General features: G+C 39.3%; 1 protein-coding gene across 3 annotated transcripts in view; it reads left to right on the top strand.

Moving 5' to 3' along the window:
* CUL5 (cullin 5) overlaps nucleotides 1–20,826 on the top strand; it is a 108,076-nt gene that overhangs the window by 6,623 nt on the left and 80,627 nt on the right. For 2 of the 3 annotated variants that reach the window (XM_081240205.1, XM_081240204.1), the window contains exon 2: nucleotides 12,544–12,653. In XM_081240205.1, coding sequence (XP_081096331.1) covers nucleotides 12,544–12,653 — 110 coding nt within the window. Of the gene's footprint in view, nucleotides 1–12,543; nucleotides 12,654–20,826 lie in introns of those variants that run through there. The other variant, XM_081240206.1, reaches the window with a different exon arrangement.

Raw genomic sequence — 20,826 nt, 5'->3', positions numbered from 1 at the left:
ACACAAGTGGATAATTCTTTTTAATGTCTATTTAAACATAAATGAGAGCCTTATTTAGAACCTAACTTTTCATTGGGTTGATGGAAATTGCCCTTTTGAATGGACATCTAAGAGGAATGTGATCCTTAGGGCCACCTTCCTTCACTCCACTGGCCTGTCCTAGAGACCTGGTTACATTTGACACTCACAGCCGAGGGAGAAAACCAATTCGAGGGTGTGTATATTGGCCATCACTAGAGGTGGGAGTGGGAATAGACGACTAAATCATCACTTACTATAAAACTGTGATAAATGTAAATGTGAAAATCTTTCATGCTCTGTGAAAATATAAATGAGTGGGCAGTTACCATAATCTGGAGGTGATATATGTAAATTAAAGCTACTAACAGGAAGTGACAGTTTAAGATACACTTTAGAGATCAGTCATTTATCAGTGGATTAGAAGAGAGGAATTTCAGACTGCAGTAGGGTTTCAAGAGGACACTAGGCATCCATCTGGTGGACAGAGAAGGGTGGAAAAGAGAGACAGGTGTTTCTTATTAGGTATTTTGTTAGGGTCCTAGTGAACCTAAGTTGTATCCAGAAAGTCACGGCTCTTGCCTTGGTATAGTAATAGAGTAAATTGGTGCCTGATAGGCTCTGTAAACAAGTAAACAAGTTACAGCTCAGGTTAAAACGTTGGTCACTCTACATGGAGTACATAGAGGTGAGTAACATCAAGGATATTTGATCTGTATAACTGGGCTTGTTCATTCCACAGATACATTAGTATCCACTCTGTGCTGAATCCTATTCTAAGTGTCAGTGATACAGCAGTGAATAAGACAGACAAGGTCCCTAGTGTTTGGAGCTTATATGCTAATGCATAAATACTAACACCAAAGAAATAAGTTAACACATTGGGAAGTTTTTATAGTAATGAGGTCTGTGATGAAAACAGTATAATCAAGAGTGCTCAGAAGATGGTGCCACTATTTTACTTACTTATTTACAGCAGAAAATAATTTTTCCCCTAAATACAGCTTTCAGTTATGTTCTGTTGAATTTTCCTTCCCTGCTATTTGATGACATTTCAGCCAGATCCCATAGTTTTCTGGGTTTTTTTAAAAAGTACTGTTTAGGGAATTCCCTGGAGGTCCAGTGGTTAGGACTCCATGCTTCCATTGCGGGGGGCTCGGGTTCGATCGCTGGCTGGGGAACTAAGATCCTGCAAGCTGAGCGGTGCAGCCAAAAATTTAAAAAAGTACTGTTTAGTCTGAATTAAAATTTCATTCTCATAGCCAATCAAAGTAACTGTCCTACCTGCTCAAGACCTTGGCTCTGGATCTGCAGAAAGGAAAAGGGAATGACATTCTTCTTAGGTTGGCTTGGGAAGGCCTCTCTGAGGTGACAGTGACACTGAGACCCAAATGATCTGCTTTCTAGGCAAAGGTCTGAGGTGCAGTGGTGAGCCTGGCATATTTGAGTAACACCTTTAAAAGGGTGGTGTGGCTGGAACATATTGAGAATTGCCAGTATTCAAATATATACTGTAGTTTTGTGGTTCTTTTGTTTAATGGGGATTGCAAATGTGGTTTTAAATCACATAACTTGGAGCACTAGTGGCTCGTAGAGATTATGGGACTCCACACATTCAAATAGCCAACCTCATAATTTACACCAAAGACCTAAAATATACAAATTGGTTTCTCTTTGAAAGTTATTCGAATGCCATCATTGGATATAATCCATAATCAATAGACCAGGAACTGTGCAGCAGCATGCGGGATCTTAGTTCCCCGACCAGGGATTGAACCTGTGCCCCTTGCAGTGGAAGCTCAGAGTCCTAACCACTGGACCGCCAGGGAATTCCTGACTGGGAACTTCAAAGAAGGAACAAATACAAATCTTAAACAGCTGAAGTCCTTGTGTCGTGGTAAAATATTATGGACATGAAAGAATACAGGTGACAAAAAATAATTGCTATCAATTGTGAGTATTATTATTTCTTGTCTTGCTTACAACTTGTCCTTTAACATTTTTGTACTTTTGTCATCATGAAGATGTAGCAAGAAGACCTACAGCAATAGTAACTACATTCTTTGTTTCCTTTTAAATATGCAACATTTGACATCATTATAAAATATTGTTGTAATATTGTTCCCACAATTTGATGGGGTATGTTTTGTCCTGTAGTATAGGGATTTCTGGACATTTTCAGGGCAAACTAATAGGTCAATATTTGTATTATATTGTTGCAAAGTAAGTGAGTAATTTAAAAATGACTCTATTACTTTTAAAACATTTTGCAAGCCAGTAGGGTTTTCTGTTTCTCATATATTTATTTAAGCACTCCTATTTTTTAACATAGTACCAAATTTTTTTTTTTTGTGGTACGCGGGCCTCTCACTGTTGTGGCCTCTCCCGTTGCGGAGCACAGGCTCCGGACGCGCAGGCTCAGCGGCCATGGCTCAGGGGCGCAGCCACTCCGCGGCATGTGGGATCTTCCCGGACCGGGGCAGGAACCCGTGTCCCCTGCATCGGCAGGCAGACTCTCAACCACTGCGCCACCAGGGAAGCCCCATAGTACCAAATTTTATATTTACACATAAGCAATTATACATTTACTCTTTTTTGGGATCAGGTAACATGGAATTGTTGTAGATGAATTCATTGCTTGAAAAAGCACTTTTGAATTTCAGTGGGAGATGTGCAGATTTTTAAATCAATGATATATTCTAGAAAGATCTATATAGCATCTTTCATTACTGGCCTATAACACCTCCCTCCACTCCAATATATTACAAAGAAATATTTTTTTTCTGTAATTTACCTTCTTCCTAGTGCACGTTTGTTTTTCTTTGAAACAACCACCAGGGCTATAAATAAGAGATTGTGGGGCTTTACTGTCAAAACTGTTTTAGAACTGATTCTTCTACTAGGGAATATTTTTCAGGTAAAGCTGAATATATTTTATTTGGGTCTGGGCAACCAACATGTTATATTAAGAGATCCTGATTTCTTTGTACTGATTAGAGCAGGGAAAGGGAGCTGAACCTTTGTTCACCCGTTTTTCTTTTCATTTTTCTTTACCGTTTTTATCCTCTCCTAATTGTTTGTGAGAAACTTTACACTGATTTTTTTTTTTTTTTGGCTTCACTGGGTCTTAATTGTGTCTCGTGGGATCTTCGTTGTGGCATGCGGGATCTTTTTAGTTGTGGCATGCGGACTGTTGCAGCATGCATGTGGGATCTAGTCCCCTGACCAGGGATGGAGCCCAGGCCCCCTGTATGGGGAACTTAGAGTCTTAACCACTGGACCACCAAGGAAGTTCCTACACTGATTTTTTTTCCCCCTCAGCCCTCGGGGTTTTACATTAAGTAAAAAGCAATTCAGTAGTAGATAAGCTTTTATCTTATTTAAAATAAAGAAAGAAGAAGGGAGAACGCAGGGAAAAAAGAAATGAACCCCAAGAGTTATAACTTCAACATTTGCTTTTATTGGACAATACATCCAAAATACATCACCTCTTATAAACCATCCAACTCAAATGCATTATTCCCCTGGCATTTTTTTCTATGGTCAGTGATTCCACCAGCCATTCATTCAAGTCAGAAATCTGAGAACGATGTTGTATTATCCAACAGGCAGAACAAGCACATGTCCATTATCCACAATTTAAGAAATACTATACTGGAAAGTGAATTACTTGAGGACCTTTCATTTATGTGTCCCAATGACTAGCATAATTCTTCATGTACAGCAGGTAGTCAGATGTTTGTTGAATGAATAAGTGTAGTAATGAATGATTAAGAATCCCACCCCCAAAATAAGTTCAAACTCTTTCATTAGTAGTTATTTTTTTCTCCTTAAAATTAGTTGTTTGGGTTTTTAAAAGTACAAGCATTGTCAGAATTTGTTAAAAAATTTTTTTACCTCTATAAAAGAAACCTAAAAGCTTTTTTTTTTGGACTCCTCATTTATGGGTCAAAAGAAACCTAAAAGTTTTAAAGGGAAGTGGAATGTGAAATTTTTCATTTCAATGGAAAAATGTGTCCGCCCACTCCCCCACTATGTTTAAAGAGAAATATGTCTTTTATGTAGTGATGCTTCCACCTTATGGCTTCTAGATAATTGCCACTAAATTTTTATAATCATAGATTTTTTTTTCCTTCAGTTTATAGGCCTGATGAGGTGAAGCCAAGGGCTGGATCTGGCCCATAGGTTAGAAGTCCTACCATTGAAAGGTCCAGGGAGTATTTAAGAATGTGGCTCTAACAGAACTAAACTGTTTGGATTTGACTCCTCGCCCTGCCACTTACTGCTTGTAACCTTAGGGAAGTAACCTAACCTAATTACAGTGTACAGTTTTTTCACCTCTAAAATGATAATAATGTCACCTAACACATAGGGTAGTTGTAAAGGTTAAATAAATTAATATTTGTAGGTATATATTTAGAATAGAACCTGACACATAATTGGCAATCAGATGTTATAAGGTGAAATGATCAAAGTGATGGAGTGATCTATACTGAAGTTAAATAATAGAAGGTATAAATAGCTGAACTCATATTTTTTCACAGATCTCAAATGTTTGAACTGCCCTTGGAAATGTAAAGGAAACTATTTGAAGATAAAAGGAAATGCTCTTTTGTACCACATTTATCACATGTACAAAATTTATTGGTTTCTATAACCCCGAATTAGCCAAATGCCGTATATTGGCAGTGAAAGAAATAGTAGAAAGTCTTGCAGTGGAATGATTAAGCAAAAATATAATCAGAAATTTTTTATCATTCCAGTTTCAAGCATCCTACTCTGATTACCCTCTCCTGTTTTTCTAACTCATTCTAGTGCTCTTATTCTGATCATCCAGCTCCACTATGGTCTCCAGCTCATTGATTCTGCCTCATTGTTTAATGTCTGAAATCTCTGGGTTTATAGTTTTCACCAAATCAGGAAACATTTTAGCCTTTATTTCTTCAAATATTCTCTGAATCCCAAGATTCCGGTTATATGTAGATGAGGTCATTTGATGTTGTCTCACAGCTCACTGATATTCTTTTTATTTTTAATTTTATTTATTTATTTATTGACATATAGTTGATTTGCAATGTTGCTTTAGTTTCAGGTGTACAGCACAGTGATTCAGTTATACATACATATACATATATATATATATATATTCTTTTCCAGATTCTTTTCCCTTATAGGTTATTACAAAATATAGTTATAGTATAGTTACCTGTACTATAAAGTAGGTCTTTGTTGGTTATCTCTTTTATTTATAGTAGTGTGTATGTGTTGATCCCGAACTCCTGATTTATCCCTCCCTGATACTTGTTTTTAAACAACTTTTGTTTCTGTGATGTTCATGCTTTCTGCTATTTTCTTAAATGTGTGGAGTGTATTCATAATAGCTCGTTTAACATCATTGTCTACTAAAACTATCATCCACATCATTTTTGGGTCAGTTTCCATTGTTTGGTTTTTCTCTTGATGGTGAGTTTATATTTTCCTGCTTCTTTGCCTGCTTGATAATTTTTGATTGATGCCAGACGTGTGTTTTATGTTTTAGGGGCTGGATTTTTAAAATTCCTTTAAATATTTAAATATTTTGGCTGTGACACAGTTAAGTTACTTGGAATCAGTTTGGTCCTTCTGAAGCTTGCTTTTAAAGTTAGAGTGGGTCCAAACAGCACCGAAGGTACGGCTACTTTGGTGTCATTATAGATGCAATACCTTTCTGAAGACTGCCAGATGCCTAGCATATTAGGGAGTGTTTCCACTCTGGCTGGCAGAAGGTGAACTATTACTAGCCCTGTGTGGACTCTGGTGATTGTTTTGTCTGCTCCTTTCAAATGGTTCTTTCCCCAGTCTCTGACAGTTTTCTCACGCACATGTATAGGTTAATATTTAATAGTCAAAGGCTTGAGGGGAGTCCTCTACATATCTCCAGAGCTCCCTGTGTGTGCAATTCCCTTTTTTTCTGATACTCTGTGCTACGCATTTTCATTACCTTGGCCTCTGCAAACTCTGAACTCTTGTCTCCTAAACTTAGTGAAACCACCAGGCTGTTTGGGGTCCCTCTGCTTATGCTCAGTCCTGGAAACTCTAGGCAGTATGCTTGGGCATTTGTAGGGCTCACCTCATTTGTTTATCTTTTCTCAGGAAACACTGTCCTGTACTCCCCTTTGGTTTTCCAGTTGTTCAAGCAGGAGGAGAAATCTGGCATCTGTTATTCTATCCTGGTTGGAAGGAGAGGTCTCTGTCTTTCATCATCCCGTTGTCCTTTCTCTTCCCCTTACCCAGCATAAATTCTCTGTTCAATCATTATAATCTCTCCCTGGAATACACTTTTGACTTCTCTGCTCCTCTTGTTTCACTGGGGAAAACCACAACCCTGGATCCACCTCTTCACCTTTTAGTGCCATCTATGCAGTTGAATGTTGCAGGAGAAAAAGATACACACATGCTATTTTCACTTTAAATTCATGACCACAAACTATAATTGAGCCCAGCTACACTGTACTTCCATAGTCATTTATTCTTCCACTTTCCTAGATGTCTGTTTCACATCTTTTCTCTCAAAATTTTGGCACCTCCTCCCCCATCTTCCATGGCATTTTCCTTATTTCCATATCACTGAGAAGCTGAAGCAATCAAAAAGGAACTTCTCACAGTGGTGCCACATCTACCCTCATACCCACATCTGCACATACCATGTACTTTGCCTTCTCCTCTTAGCATATAGTCAGTTCCTCCATCTGTGCATTAGATTCCATTCCCTTTTGCCTGTCCAGGGCATTTAAAATTCTCCAACAATTTCCTTCTTTTCTCCTACATCATCAGTATTATATCTTGGAACATACTTATCAGTATACAAACATACTGTATTCCATCTAGATGGGTGGGATGGGGGGAGGGAGGTCCAAGAGGGAGGGGATATATGTATACATATAGCTGATTCACTTCTGTACAGCAGAAAATAACACATTGTAAAGCAATTATACTCCAATAAAAAAATTTTTTTTATTCCCTCTCACCCTATCAGTTATCATGCTGTTTCTGTGCTCCCTTTTATAGCAAAAACTGTCAAGAGTTGTGCATACTTTTTCCAGTCCCCACTTGCCAGCCCCCCTTAATTCTATTCCAGTCTGGCTTTTGTCTTGACACCCTACAAAACCTGCCATTGACAAAATCTCAGTGACCCTCATATTGCTATTTCAGTGGTTGTCTTACATCAGGGGTCCCCAACCCCCTGGCCACAGACTGTTAGCGGTCCTTGGCCTGTTAGGAACTGGGCTGCATAGCAGGAGGTGAGTGGTGGGCGGGCGTGCGAGCGAAGCTTCATCAGCCGCTGCCCATCACTTCCCATCGCTCGCATTACTGCTTGAACCAGCCCCTCCCCCCTCCCCCCCACCTCCCGTGGATAAATTGTCTTCCACGAAACCGGTCCCTGGTGCCAAAAAGGTTGGGGAACACTGTCTTACATGATGTATCAGTAATATTTGCTAAAGTTGATTACTTCTCCTTTCCTGATCAGCTTTGTTTAGTTGGTTTCCAGAATGCCACACTCGTGGTTTTCTTGCCACCTCTTCGGTTGCTTTCTCTTTCCTAGTTCTTACTCTTCTCCCCTACTCTTAATGTTAGATACCTAAGGACTCAGGCCTGGCTCTTCTCTATTTATATTTACTCCCTTATTGATCTCATTCGACAACAAGTTTTAAAACCCATCTGTACTCTGATGACTTCCAAATTTTTATTTCCTGGTCAGACCTTTCTTTTAAATTCTAAATTTGCTTATTGAACTGCCTGTTCAACATCTTCAAATGGCTGTTTGATAGATGTGTCAGATGTAACATCTCTACAGCTTTACTCCTGAGCTTTCCTTCTTAAGCCTGTTACATCTACAGTCTTTCCCATTTCAGTTGATAGCAATGCCATACTTCTTGGACATGTCAAATTACAAAACTAAAACAATTTAGTGACGAGTTTCCCTTTATTCAAGGGAAAATAATCCATGGATTGGAATAGTACAGTGCCTAACAAGCAGTGGAGCACTCTTCCTGAAGGATTTTGGGGACGAGTGAGGTGTTTTTTTTTTTTTTTAAATAAGTTTATTTATTTATTTACTTCTGGCTATATTGGGTCTTCGTTGCTGCGTGCCGGCTTTCTCTAGTTGCGGCGAGCAGGGGCTACTCTTCATTGCGGTGCGTGGGCTTCTCATTGCGGTGGCTTCTTTTGTTGCGGAGCACGGGCTCTAGGCTCATGGGATTCAGTAGTTGTGGCTTGTGGGCTCTAGGCACGTGGGCTCAGTAGTTGTGACACACGGGCTTAGTTGCTCCGTGACATGTGGGATCTTCCTGGACCAGGGCTTAAACCCGTGTCCCCTGCATTGGCAGGCGGATTCTTAACCACTGCGCCACCAGGGAAGTCCGAGCGAGTTTTATAGAATGTTAGAAGAGGCAATACAGAAATAAGGCATGATTGGCTAGGAGGTCAGGGATTTCCTTATAAGGTAAGCAGGTCCTATTTTTTAGGTAAGGTTAGCTAGCTGAAACTGAGGGTTGTGATTGGTGTTATGTTTCCTTGACAGTGAGGTGTTTCCCATATGTGCAGGCTGATTTAAGTTTAGATTTTTGATGTGGGCTGGGCCAATGGGGTGGCCTCCGTTTTGCTGTTCCAATATACAAATTAACTTTACCAGACAAAAACCTGAGAGTCAGGCTTTATTCCTTTCTCTCAGCCCAGATGCCTGCTGTCAGGAAATCTTGTTAGCACTACCTTTAAAACATAGAAAATCTAATTACTACTCACTACCTACACTGCTACCACCCTGGTCCATGTCACTATTATTTCTAACCTTGCCTCCTACACTCAGGTTTAACACTTGCCCCTTTATTGTATTCTCAGCATAGCAATCAGGAAGCTTTAAAAATATAAGTCAGATCATGTCACTTCTTGCTCAGAATCTTTTAATGGTTCCCTATCTCACTTATAATAGAAGCCAAACTTTTTACAATGGCCTTCAAGGCCCTACAAGATCCAGCCCTATATTGCTTCCCTGACCTCATCCCCTCTCCTCTGTCCTTATTTTGCTCTACCTTGAATACATCAGGCATGCTTCTACCGTAGGGTCTTTGCAATGGCTGCTTCCTCTGCCTGGAATATTCTTCTCCCAGTTATCCCCCATGGTCAATCTCCCATCAGCTTCCCCATGGTCCATCTGTGTGTTTGAGAAGAGTGCCTCTGAGGGAATTAGTTGTGCTGTAAAAAGTGAAGGATAGAGGGACAAGGATATGGCAAATGTTGAAATCCTATTGGTGAAAGAGAGCCAGTGGGTGAGATAATCCTAGACTTATTAGCTATTCTGAGTGGTAATGAAAGACTTAAGCAGGAGAGACTTGTAGCACATCAGTAAAGATGAGGCAGCCTTTAGTTAGCCATTGGAAAAATTCATAAATCAGGGTTTGTAATTTGAAGGTGTCTTCGCCTATTAATATCTTTTGTAGATAGTAGGTTTGGTGTCATGCTGCTTAGTTTTGATTTAATTATATGCTTTTCAGTTTAACAGAGAATAGGTCAAAGAACTGCTTGAACATCATTTTTGGAATCTATTATAAAAGATTAATAGGAAAATTCAATTATTTAATTTCTCCTTTAACTGAGTATTAGAGGAAAATATTTCTGTCGTTAATCTTGTATGTTTCATCAACTAAGAGACAGTGTTTCCTGTCATTTTACCATAGCTGATAGATTTCACAGCCTAACCAGTATTTATCTCATACTTATTTAGTATTATGTACCTTTTTGATTTTGATTTTTTATTTATTTTTTAAAAATAAATTTATTTATTTATTTTTGGCTGTGCTGGGTCTTTGTTGCTGCGTGAGGGCTTTCTCTAGTTGCAGCGAGTGGGGGCTACTCTTCGTTGTGGCATGCAGGCTTCTCATTGTGGTGACCTCTCTTGCTGCGGAGGACGGGGTCTAGGCGCGCGGGCTTGCTTCAGTAGTTGTGGCTCACAGGCTGTAGAACGCAGGCTCAGTAGTTGTGGCACACGGGCTTAGTTGTTCCGCGACATGTGGGATCTTCCCAGACCAGGGCTCGAACCCTTGTCCCTTGCATTGGCAGACGGATTCTTAACCACTGCACCTCCAGGGAAGCCCCCTTTTTGATTTTTTTTTTTTTTTTTTTTTTTTTTTGTGGTATGCGGGCCTCTCACTGTTGTGGCCTCTCCCGTTGCGGAGCACAGGCTCCGGACACGTGGGCTCAGCAGCCATGGCTCACGAGCCTAGCCACTCCACGGCATGTGGGATCTTCCCGGACCGGGGTACAAACCCGTGTCCCCTGCATCCGCAGGCGGACTCTCAACCACTGCGCCACCGGGGAAGCCCCCCCTTTTTGATTTTTAATTGCAGGATTTACACTAGGTTTCATTTTGTAAGTTGCCAGAATCGCTTATGGAAGTAGACCTAGTTGACATTATAAAATATTCTCTTATTAAGAGGGTATTATGTTTCTCCATGTCATAGTCAAGAAAAGATTTGCATGTCCTTTCTGTGGTTCTTCCATATTTGTTTATTTGCACACCCTTTTCTCAGAGGGAAGAGTAAATGAAGAAATGATGGTTGTAGGAAGATATTAACAGAAAAAGTGTAGCCAGCCATAAGATTAGTACACGAAGTATATACCATAGGATCTCAAATCTGACTGAATTTCTCATTAGCCAACACTAAGGAAAGCAAAGTTACCCACATGATTCATTTAAGTTCATAAGGTAAAAACAAACTAGTTTTTCAGGGGAGAAGCACAGTTAATCCCAGTACTAAATTTTGAGTATCTCCCATGGGTCCCTATAATAAGAATACTTTGTGATAAAAGTTAGGTACCTGGGGCAAGAAAGTACAGTAACTTTTAGGATCAGCTGTGTTTGTAGATGTAAGAAGTATCATTTGCTTTCACAGGAGTTTAATGTTAGTCAGTGGTTCTTAACCTTTTTGGGGTCATAGACCCTGTAACATTTTTATGTAGTTTATTGTGAATTTGCTAAACATATAAATTCTGAACTCATCTCAAGAGATTCTGATCCAGCCGGTCTGTGGTAGGTTTTATAAATGTATGTGTAAGCACCATCCTAGGTGATCCTGATGTAGGTTCTTGTTAGACCATATGTTTAGAAACTGCTTCCGGAATATAATTTCAGGGAGTTCAAACATTACATTCAGTACATGGATCTTATCTCATACGAGTGAACAACATTCTCAACAATTGTATGGTGAAAACAATAATGAGATTCATAGGGGTGTTTGGTGCTGCTGTATTAGAAAATTAATGATTTTTGTTGAAATTTATTGATTAAAGCAAGTCACATGGCCATACCTAACTTGAAAAGGAGCAATACTCATGAGTAACACATGTGGGGTGCCCCCCCTTTTCTTATTAGTAATGAATTGATTTTTTCCCCTTAATATCGAACCACTTTCAAATCACTGGAATAAACTTGCATGATTATGAGGTATTATTTAATTGTTTAATTTACTAATATTTTTAAAGACTTTTGCACCTATATGTTCTAATTAGATTGGTCTACAGTTACCATTTCTTGTTCTCTCTTCACCAGTTTGGTATCAGGGTTTTGTTAGCATTATAAAATGAGATGAGTATCTTTCTGGGTTTTTTTCTTCCTCAACTTTCAGAATTTATATGGATTTTTGACATACTTTTTGTGAGGAGTTTAAGGCACAGTCTCTACACACAAGACCACCCTCACTTCTGACATCAGCTGCAAATTTGGGAGGTTCCCAAAACCCTGAGGTTCAATAATTTGTTAGAAATATTCATAGATCTTACTGAAAACTGCTTTGCTCATGGTTATGGTTTATTAAGGCAAAGGATACAGATTAAGATCAGCTAAAGGAAGAAACAGTGTCCAGGAGGATCAAACACAGAGCTTCCCTTGTCCTCTCTGGTGTGGTCAGGTCACATTTCTCTCCTTCCCTCATTAAATGACAGGGCATATAAGTACTGCCAGCCAGGGAAGCTCACACAACCTTTGGTGTCCAGAATTTTTATTAAGGCTTCATCATGTAGGCATTGCTCATGTGAGTAATCTCAGTCTCCAGGTTGATTGACCCAAACCCCCTACCCTAAGTCATACTGTTGCTTTCTGGATTGGCCTGCTCCCTAAGACGAGTTTGCCAGTCCCCTCCCTGAATCACATTGTTAGGTTATCCAGTATGACCCAAGGCCCCAGGCTAACAAAGACTCTCTTATCAGATATAACATTCTTAGGGCCCAAGGATATTACCTACTAGAAGCCAAGGGCAAAGGCCAGACCGGCTCTTTGGACAAGGCCAAATTCTTTGCTACACACTTTCACATAACTGTTTTTTTTCTTTTATGGTTGTCTTCCTGTGATTCTTTGATACCAGATTAAGTTACAGGGATTCCATTATGGCAAATTGGTTCTTTTAAATTTCTTTAGTTGTCTCTTAAGAGATAAAAATAACAGCCACTTCTGATTTAACTGCACTTAAATTACTTTTTTTTTTTTTTTTTAAGAATAAAGGTTCTCTTCAGTTTGAAGACAAATGGGACTTCATGCGTCCAATTGTTTTGAAGCTTTTACGCCAGGAATCTGTTACAAAACAGCAGTGGTTTGATCTGTTTTCGTAAGTAATCCATTCATTCTACCTTTTTGATAACATAAAGGAAAACTTGGTGGCTATATTCAAATGGAATATTGGCTCCAGATTGGACTGTTTACCTGTTTGAAATTATTACTGATTGTGTTGGGGGTCCCCAAGACCACCCCTAGGTTTGGTGATTTGCTCGGAGGACTCATAGGACTGAACACAAAGTCATACTCACAGCTGTGATGTATTACAGCTAAAGGATACAAAGCAAAATTAGCAAAGGGAAAGGTATATGGGGTCAAGTCTGGGGAACAGGCACAAACTTCCAAGAGTACTCTCCCAGTCGAGTCACACAGGACGCACTTAATTTCCCCAGCAACAAGATTGACAACATATGTGATATGCTGTCACCAAGAAGGTCTTTGGAGACTCAGTACCCAGGGTTTTTACTGGGGGCCGCTCACATAGGCAGCCTCTGCCTGTCATGTACCAAAATTCTAGACTCTCAGAAAGAGCACGTGTTCAGTATAAACCATGTTGTTTGTACAAACAGGTTAGGCACAGTGAGCCATTCTCATAATTTCAGGAAAATTTTCTATCCGTGTAGGAAACTGTCAGACATTCAAGTTCTCAGATCCCAGCCAAACAGGCTTTTCTAAGGAATACAGTCTCAGATCTGTTATGTTAACTCTTAGCCTTTGGCCAGAATGTCTTTACAGCAAAACTATTACCAGTAGGACACCACCCCTGCCCCCATCCCCACCCCCCGTGTGCAGCAAGGTAAGACCAACTTGTAGTATTGATCTCAGTTATGCCTTTTAGAGGGCCTAAATTTAGTTAGTTAAAATAAATCCCGCCAACCATGAGGTTTATCTTAGAAAAGCAGGTGGCTTTCTCTTTCAGTTTCTGTATGGACCTTTGACATGGCCTGAGGCATCAATTCAGGCAAAGCACAACTATAGCCATAAAGTTGAATTTCACCTGAAAATTTTCCACGGTTGAAGCAGTGTCATGATAGGGTACATACAAAAAGAAGTATAATTTCAGAGGACCCACATGGTACCCTGGAAACAAAGAGTTTGCACTTTTTTAGGGTACTCCAAGCAAGACATAAATTAGATAGTATGGGTTAACAGGGCCCTCAGTGTGTCCTCCCTTTCACTTTAGAGTTCTCAGTCTAGTTCATTTAATTCAGTTCAGGCCTTGTTTTCAGACAGACTACCTGAAGGCAATTAGTTCCAAACAGTTTGTTTATCCACGACACCATTTCATTTGCTTCATTGTGTGGATGACATTTAGAGGTGTTCTTTGTGGAAGGTATAGGAATTGGGGCTACTCGCAGCCTTCTCAGAGTACTGCTAGGTGTGATTGAAGTGCAGCATTCAGTTTGAATTCAAAGCACTCACAACAGCATGGAAAGCCAACACCAGGAGCTGGGAAAGCTTTCAAGAATACTTATGAAAAACAAAAATCATTCATGTCCTTCTCCCTGGTGCCTCACCAGGTGCTGAGTTTTATTTTTTCTCCCTTATAAAATCAGTGTGTCCCATTCAGTAATGAAAGCTTTTCATTTTTTTCCCAGTCACTCAGACCTGGAGGAGGAACAAAAACATTTTTACAGAAAAACATTTTTATACAACTTAACTAGAAAGACATATGTTTAGGAATTGGCCTGGATGAAATCCCAGATTTTCAAAAATTTTCATAATAAGTTTACATCACACCCCCACCCCTTTTGTCCTGACTATTTACCTAGTGAGCAGCCTGGAAGAGATCAATTCCTTTCTGGAGATAGCTGTGTTTAATAATGAAGTTGCCTTACTAAGGTGTGTGTTCAAGGAAGGGTGATGCGAAGGTGAGGGAAATAATATCAGGTTTTTAATTCATTGTTGAAAACTGCAACTAATCCAGAAAGCTGGACACAAGTCCATAGCAGTGAAACATCCCTGAGAGGGGATCATGAATCCAGTCTGTAAGGAGTGAGTATGCTTTCTCCCAACTTGCAGCTTTTAGCAATAACCACAAGTTAGGAATGCACTTTAGGGCTGTATATCTGATACAGAGGCTATCAGCAGCTTGATTTCAGATGGCCCCATCAGAGAATGAGCCCTTTCCTGTGGGCATCTGCAAGTGATTTAGATCTTCCAGCCAGAATCCATGACATTTTCAGTTTATGGCTTCACAGAGGAGGTCTTAAATCTTCAACAGTCCACAAGTCAATGTCCTGTTCACTGAGCATATGCCTGCTTTAGTTCAGCACAGCTTGTGTTGAGGTTTAAATAGCCCAATGTCAGACAATATCAGGTTTCAGCTTAGAGTTAGATCCAAGCAATTAGGATTTGTGAATTCAGGATTCCAAAAAAGCCACTGGCTTTTCTCGAGCAGTGGCAAAGCCAAGATGTTGCAGACCAGTCGTGTTCTAAGTCTAAGTGACAAGCAAGACTTGTCTAATCCCCTTTTATTTTTGTCAGTCTTAGAGTTCAGATTAATCCACTCAGTAGTATGCATATCATGCTGGAAAATCATCAGCCTTTCAGGGTCAGACATCTGATTTCACAAGAGCTCAGTAGCAACTAAAAACTGCTTTTTAAAACTCCAGAAGTGTATATCTATTTGGAAATTTCTTATGTTTTCATGTTGTCTCCCTTTTCTCTGAGATGGCAATAAGTAGAAATAATAGTATCCATTATGGAGATTTATTTATTCTGTTTCCAATACTCAAACAGTTCAAATTCTAATCCTTTCACCAGCAGTAAAAAGCAAGGAAATTGTGTCTCACTAGCTTTTTATTTAATTTAATTTATTTATTTACATTTTATTTTTGGCTGCATTGGGTCTTCATTGAGGCGAGTGGGGGCTACTCTTCATTGTGGTGTGCGGGCTTCTCCTTGTAGTGGCTTCTCTTGTTGCGGAGCTTGGGCTCTAGGCGTGCAGGCTTCAGTAGTTGTGGCTTGCGGGCTCTAGAGCGCAGGCTCAGTAGTTGTGGCACGTGGGCTTAGTTGCTCCGCAGCATGTGGGATCTTCCCGAATCAGGGCTGAAACCCGTGTCCCCTGCATTGGCAGGTTGATTCTTAACCACTGTGCCACCAGGGAAGTCTGTCACTAACTTTTTATTTTGCAACTTTTCCTGATTGATGTGATCCCTCTGGCATTTATGAAAGTACAAGCATATAATATTTTATATCTTTATTTATCATATATCCAGGTGCAATAGCCAAAGAATACAAAACCATCTTTAAAACTTTCCCTGCCTCTTTTTTCTTATTACAGATTTATTCAAACTCCTAGCAATAAATTTAGCATTTACAATATTAACATTACAGTTGCTGGGAGATCCTGACCGGAATGTAGAAGGCATGGAGAGGTTGCTGAAGCAGCAGTAGTTAGGCTGAAGAAACAGCTGGAATAGTTTCCTCTCCCTTTGTTATCTAAAATTTTCTCCAGCCCTGTGACCTAATATAACTATTAATTCCTCCTGCTTGGAGGAGAGACCAGCACAAACATTTAACATTTTTGGTCCATTGACCAAAATTTGGAGGCAAGAACAAAAACCAAAGTCATCATCCGTACTGGGCTTTTTCTCTCCTCACTTGGGTCAGCATGGCCAAAGCAGCTAGAAGATTTAATGAGCCAACTCTCTTGGGGTTAGATCTGTCATTTTCAAATTTCATAGGTAACTTTTACCTTTCTCACAGCAGATAGCAACTCAGCTGCTGATTCATACCACGGTTGATTTCATAGCCATGCAAGTAGCAGAGGTTCATCATACTACCACTTAATCCTTCCTTTTCTCAAACAGTGCTTTCACCATGTTTAATGAATCCCACTTCTGACACCAACCATGTCAGTGGTCTTAAGACCACCCCCAGGTTCAGTGATTGTTAGGAAGACTCATAGGACTCAGCATATAGTTGTATTCATGACTATCATTTATTACAGTGAAAGATACAAAGCAAAATGCAACAAAGGTGCATGTGGTAAAGTCCAGGGGAAACCAGGTACAAGTTTCCAAGCATCTTCTCCCAGTGGAACATATCCACTTAATTCCTCCAACAACTAATTGGGACAACACATGTGAAATGCTATCTACCAGAGAAGCTTCTTTTTTTGTTGTTGTTAATATTTATTTATTTGGTTACACCCGGTCTTAGTTGCGGCTTGCAGGCTCCTTAGTTGTGGCAGGCCCGCTCCTTAGTTGTGGCACGCTGGCTCCTTAGTTTTGGCATGCAACTCTTAGTTGCGGCATGCATGTGGGATCTAGTTCCCTGACCAGGGATCGAACCTGGGCCCCTGCATTGGGAACGTGGAGTCTTATTCACTGCGTCACCAGGGAAGTCCCCAGGGAAGCTTCTTTTTTTTTTTTTTTTTTTTTTTTTTTGCGGTACACAGGCCTCTCACTGTTGTGGCCTCTCCCATTGTGGAGCACAGGCTCTGGATGCGCAGGCTCAGCGGCCATGGATCACGGCGGGTCCAGCCATTCTGCGGCATGTGGGATCTTCCTGGACCGGGGCACGAACCCGTGTCCCCTGCATTGGCAGGCGGACTCTCAACCACTGCGCCACCAGGGAAGCCCCAGGGAAGCTTCTTAAAGACTCAGTGCCCAGGGTTTTTACTGAGAGAGCCGGTCACAAAGGCAGCTGCTGCCTGACGTGAACCAAAATTCCAGATCCTAGACAAAAAGCAAGTGTTGAACATAAATCAGAATTTTTACATAACAATTTAGGCACAGTGAGCCATTCTTATCAGGAAATGGTGAGAACTCTCACAAAACCCAAGTTCCTATATGTCAGCCAAGGGCCAACCTTGCAACCATGTCTTCATAAAGATAGTAGTTTCAGACTTGGTATAATTTCTGTGTGTGTGTGTGCACTAGTAAAATACTGTATCAATGAGTTGAAGATGTATGACTGAATAATCTATACACATTAAGCTGCTGTGCTCATTTTTTCTCTTTATCATGGAAGAAAATAGTCTAATCCTAAATAACATAGAACTTGTTGCATAATACTAACTTATATCCATGATTCTGCCTTTTGAGAAATTAGAATTCAATAAAAAGCAGCTGAGACCTTTTAAAAATTTCATCGCATTCATGTATACGTATATTTTTCTTAAATTATTTGATTAAATGTATTTTATGAACAGCGTGTTGAATGTGGTGGGTTTTTTTGTTTTCTTTTTGCCAGTTTGTGTTAATAATATGATTTATCATGTAGAGTAATGCTTATTCTCTGTACATTCCTGACTGGAAAAAGGAGCATAGTATGATGGTGTTTCCTGCTTAAAGTATACTTCTAAGCAGAAATAGTACTTGCTACAGTTAGTGGCCTCAGCACATCGTTTCTAAAAATCCTTGATCTCCGTGGAGTTACCCAAGGCTGCTCAATATGTAATCCTTTTAAGTTAAAGGATTCCTGTATGTCTTATCATGCCACACCAAAATTATAAGACCTACATTAATTAAAATCTTTCCAAATTTTAGCCTATTTAGCCATATTAATTAATAACCTTTAGGTTAGTTATATCTTTCTAAATCTGAGGTACTAAAATAATGTTTTGGTATTAAATGACATTTACTATTTGTTGCCCTTTTCTCATAACCTGTATCATTATTTTTCAGCAGGGGTACTGTTGGTGTTTTGGGTGGTTACAAGATTGTTCTGCATACTGTGGCATGTTTATCACCTCTGGCCTTTACCCTCATAAACTCTAGTAGTGGATACTTTCTGTGTACTCCTCTCCCTACCCCTCATTATTGAAAGAAAAAAAGCTCTCACTTCCAAATGTCTGAGGCAGTACCTCCCTCGGTTGAGAACTGCTGCTTTAGATACATGTTATTTGGTTTGACTCTGGTTTGTGAAATTGAGGCTAAAATTTAAAAATAAATTATTTTCAACTTGTGAGACTTTATTTTTAAGAAAATTCATCTTTACTACAAATAATTTTTTTAATGTTTTTCTTGTTCCTAAGCTGGTTTTTATGATACCACTTTCTCCTGTTTTTTCTCCGATCTCTTATCTACATCATCTCGGTCATCTAAGCTGATCCATCCCTTTTATGCCCGTTAAGTGTTGGTTTCCTTCAGAATTCTGTTTTTTTCTTATTCTTTTACCTGAGTTCTCATCTATTTAAGCAATCCAGATTATTCTCCAAACTTCCATACCCATGTGACCTATTATGTCCTGCATACTTAAGTTCCATAAGTACTCCAAATTTAGAGTGATGAAAATCTGTTATTTATAGTCTCAAACCAAAAATCTGGAAGCTACCATCAACCTCCTGTTTTTTCACTCCTTCATATCCGTTTGATTACTAGATTTCATAGACTTTTAAGTACCTCTTGAATTTCTTTCCATCCCATCTGTCTTTTCCCCCCACTCTCTTGCCTGAATGATTACAGTAGTCCTGTACCTTCTTTGTTGTATTTCTAGTTATCTATTGCCACACAACAAATTACCCTGAAGATTAGCAGCTTAAAACAACAAACATTTATTATCTCACAGTTTCTGAAGGTCCGGAATCTGGTTGCAGCTTAATTGGGTCTTTCTAGCTCAGGATCTCTTAAGAAGTTGCAATCAAGCTCTAGGCAAAAGAACTAGGCCTATATTCAACTAGGAGTGAATGATCTTCAAAGCTTACTCATGTGATTGTTGGCGGCCTCAGTTCTTCACTAGCTGCTCAGTTCCTCACTGTGTAGAACCCTCCATAAAGCTGTTTACTGTTTGGCAGCTTGCTTTCCCCAGAGCAAGAGAGAGTGTTCCCAAGACAGAAGTCACAGAAGTCATGGTGTTTTATAACATAATTTTGGAAGTTACAAACCATTATTTCTTTTCTTTTCTTTTCTTTTTTAATTGGAGTATAGTTGATTTACAATGTTGTGTTAGTTTCAGGTGTACAGCAAAGTGAATCAGTTATACATATACATATATCCATTTTTTTTAAGATTCTTTTCCCATTAGACCATTTTAGAGTATTGAGTGGAGTTCCCTGTACTATACAGCAGGTTCTTATTAGTTATCTATCTTATATATAGACCTTCATTTCTTCTGTATGCTGTTGATCACACAGACAAATGCTTTGTACACTGTAGGAGGGAACTATACATGGGTATGAATACCATCCAGGAGACAGGGATCATTGGGGGCCATCCTAGAGACTGTACCTTCAGAGGAAATAGATGATGCAAGGTTTAGAAGATAGCTCAAAAAGCATTCTAGTTATATCATTAGAGAGGAATAAAATGAAAGAGACTACTTCGAAAATGAAATAGTCAAAATAAAGACCTTTGAATTAAAACATAAAAAAGCTAAATAAAAAAAGATTGAATTAGTAATACAAAAAATAAAACCAAAGAGTTCTCCCTGAATGTAGAGCAAAGTATGGAAAATTAAATAAAAATGAAGACATACTGAGGACAGCTCTAGAATTGGGCTAACTTATACTTAAAAGGGGTTCCAGAAGGAGAGGACAGAAAGTAGAGGAGAGGATATAGCCCCAAAGGATAAGAAGAAAATTTCCTGGGGCTGAAATCTTGTATGTCTCCACCCAACCCTCCAGATCTTCATATTGAAAGTGCTAAAAACCATGCCTACACATGTCCTTCATTTCAGAATTCCAAGGGTAAAGAAAATAATCTAATTGTTGGAGGGAAAGTTACCTTTCAAGCAAAACAGACTGGCCGCACTCTTTTCATTGGCCAAATTGGATGCAGGAGGCTGACGCAGTTTTCTTTAAATATTTAAAGGGAAATTATTTTGAACTTAGTATTCTCTACCTAGTCAAATTTTCAATCATGTTTAAGGCGAGATGAACATGTTTTCAGACAAGTAAGTATTTAGAAGATATAAGGATCCTGCAAAAATGAAACAGATACCCTTTCCTCCACTATTACCAACACTGACCATTAAAGAAATTGAACTTTACTGAACTAAACTGAAGGAGGTACTCTTGAACTGGGAATCCTGACCATGAACTGAATATGAATAGAAAAAAGCAGACACTATCTATCCAAAACTATAAAAAAGTACAAATTGAAACATTTTAGCTTATAAAAATTGTCCCACAGAAACCAACTATGAAGTAGAACACAAATACAGCACTACGAACTGAGTTCAGTATCCTCACACAACCATGTGGGGTTATAAAACAAACTTGAACTGAAAATTCAAAAGCTAAGGAGAGAAATCAGCAAAAGTGGAGGAAATAATGA

Source organism: Mesoplodon bidens, assembly GCF_964165515.1.
Source record: "Mesoplodon bidens genome assembly, chromosome: 7".
Lineage (NCBI taxonomy): Eukaryota > Metazoa > Chordata > Mammalia > Artiodactyla > Ziphiidae > Mesoplodon > Mesoplodon bidens.
Note: the sequence above shows the minus strand (reverse complement) of the source record. Positions and strands in the feature narration are given on the sequence as shown.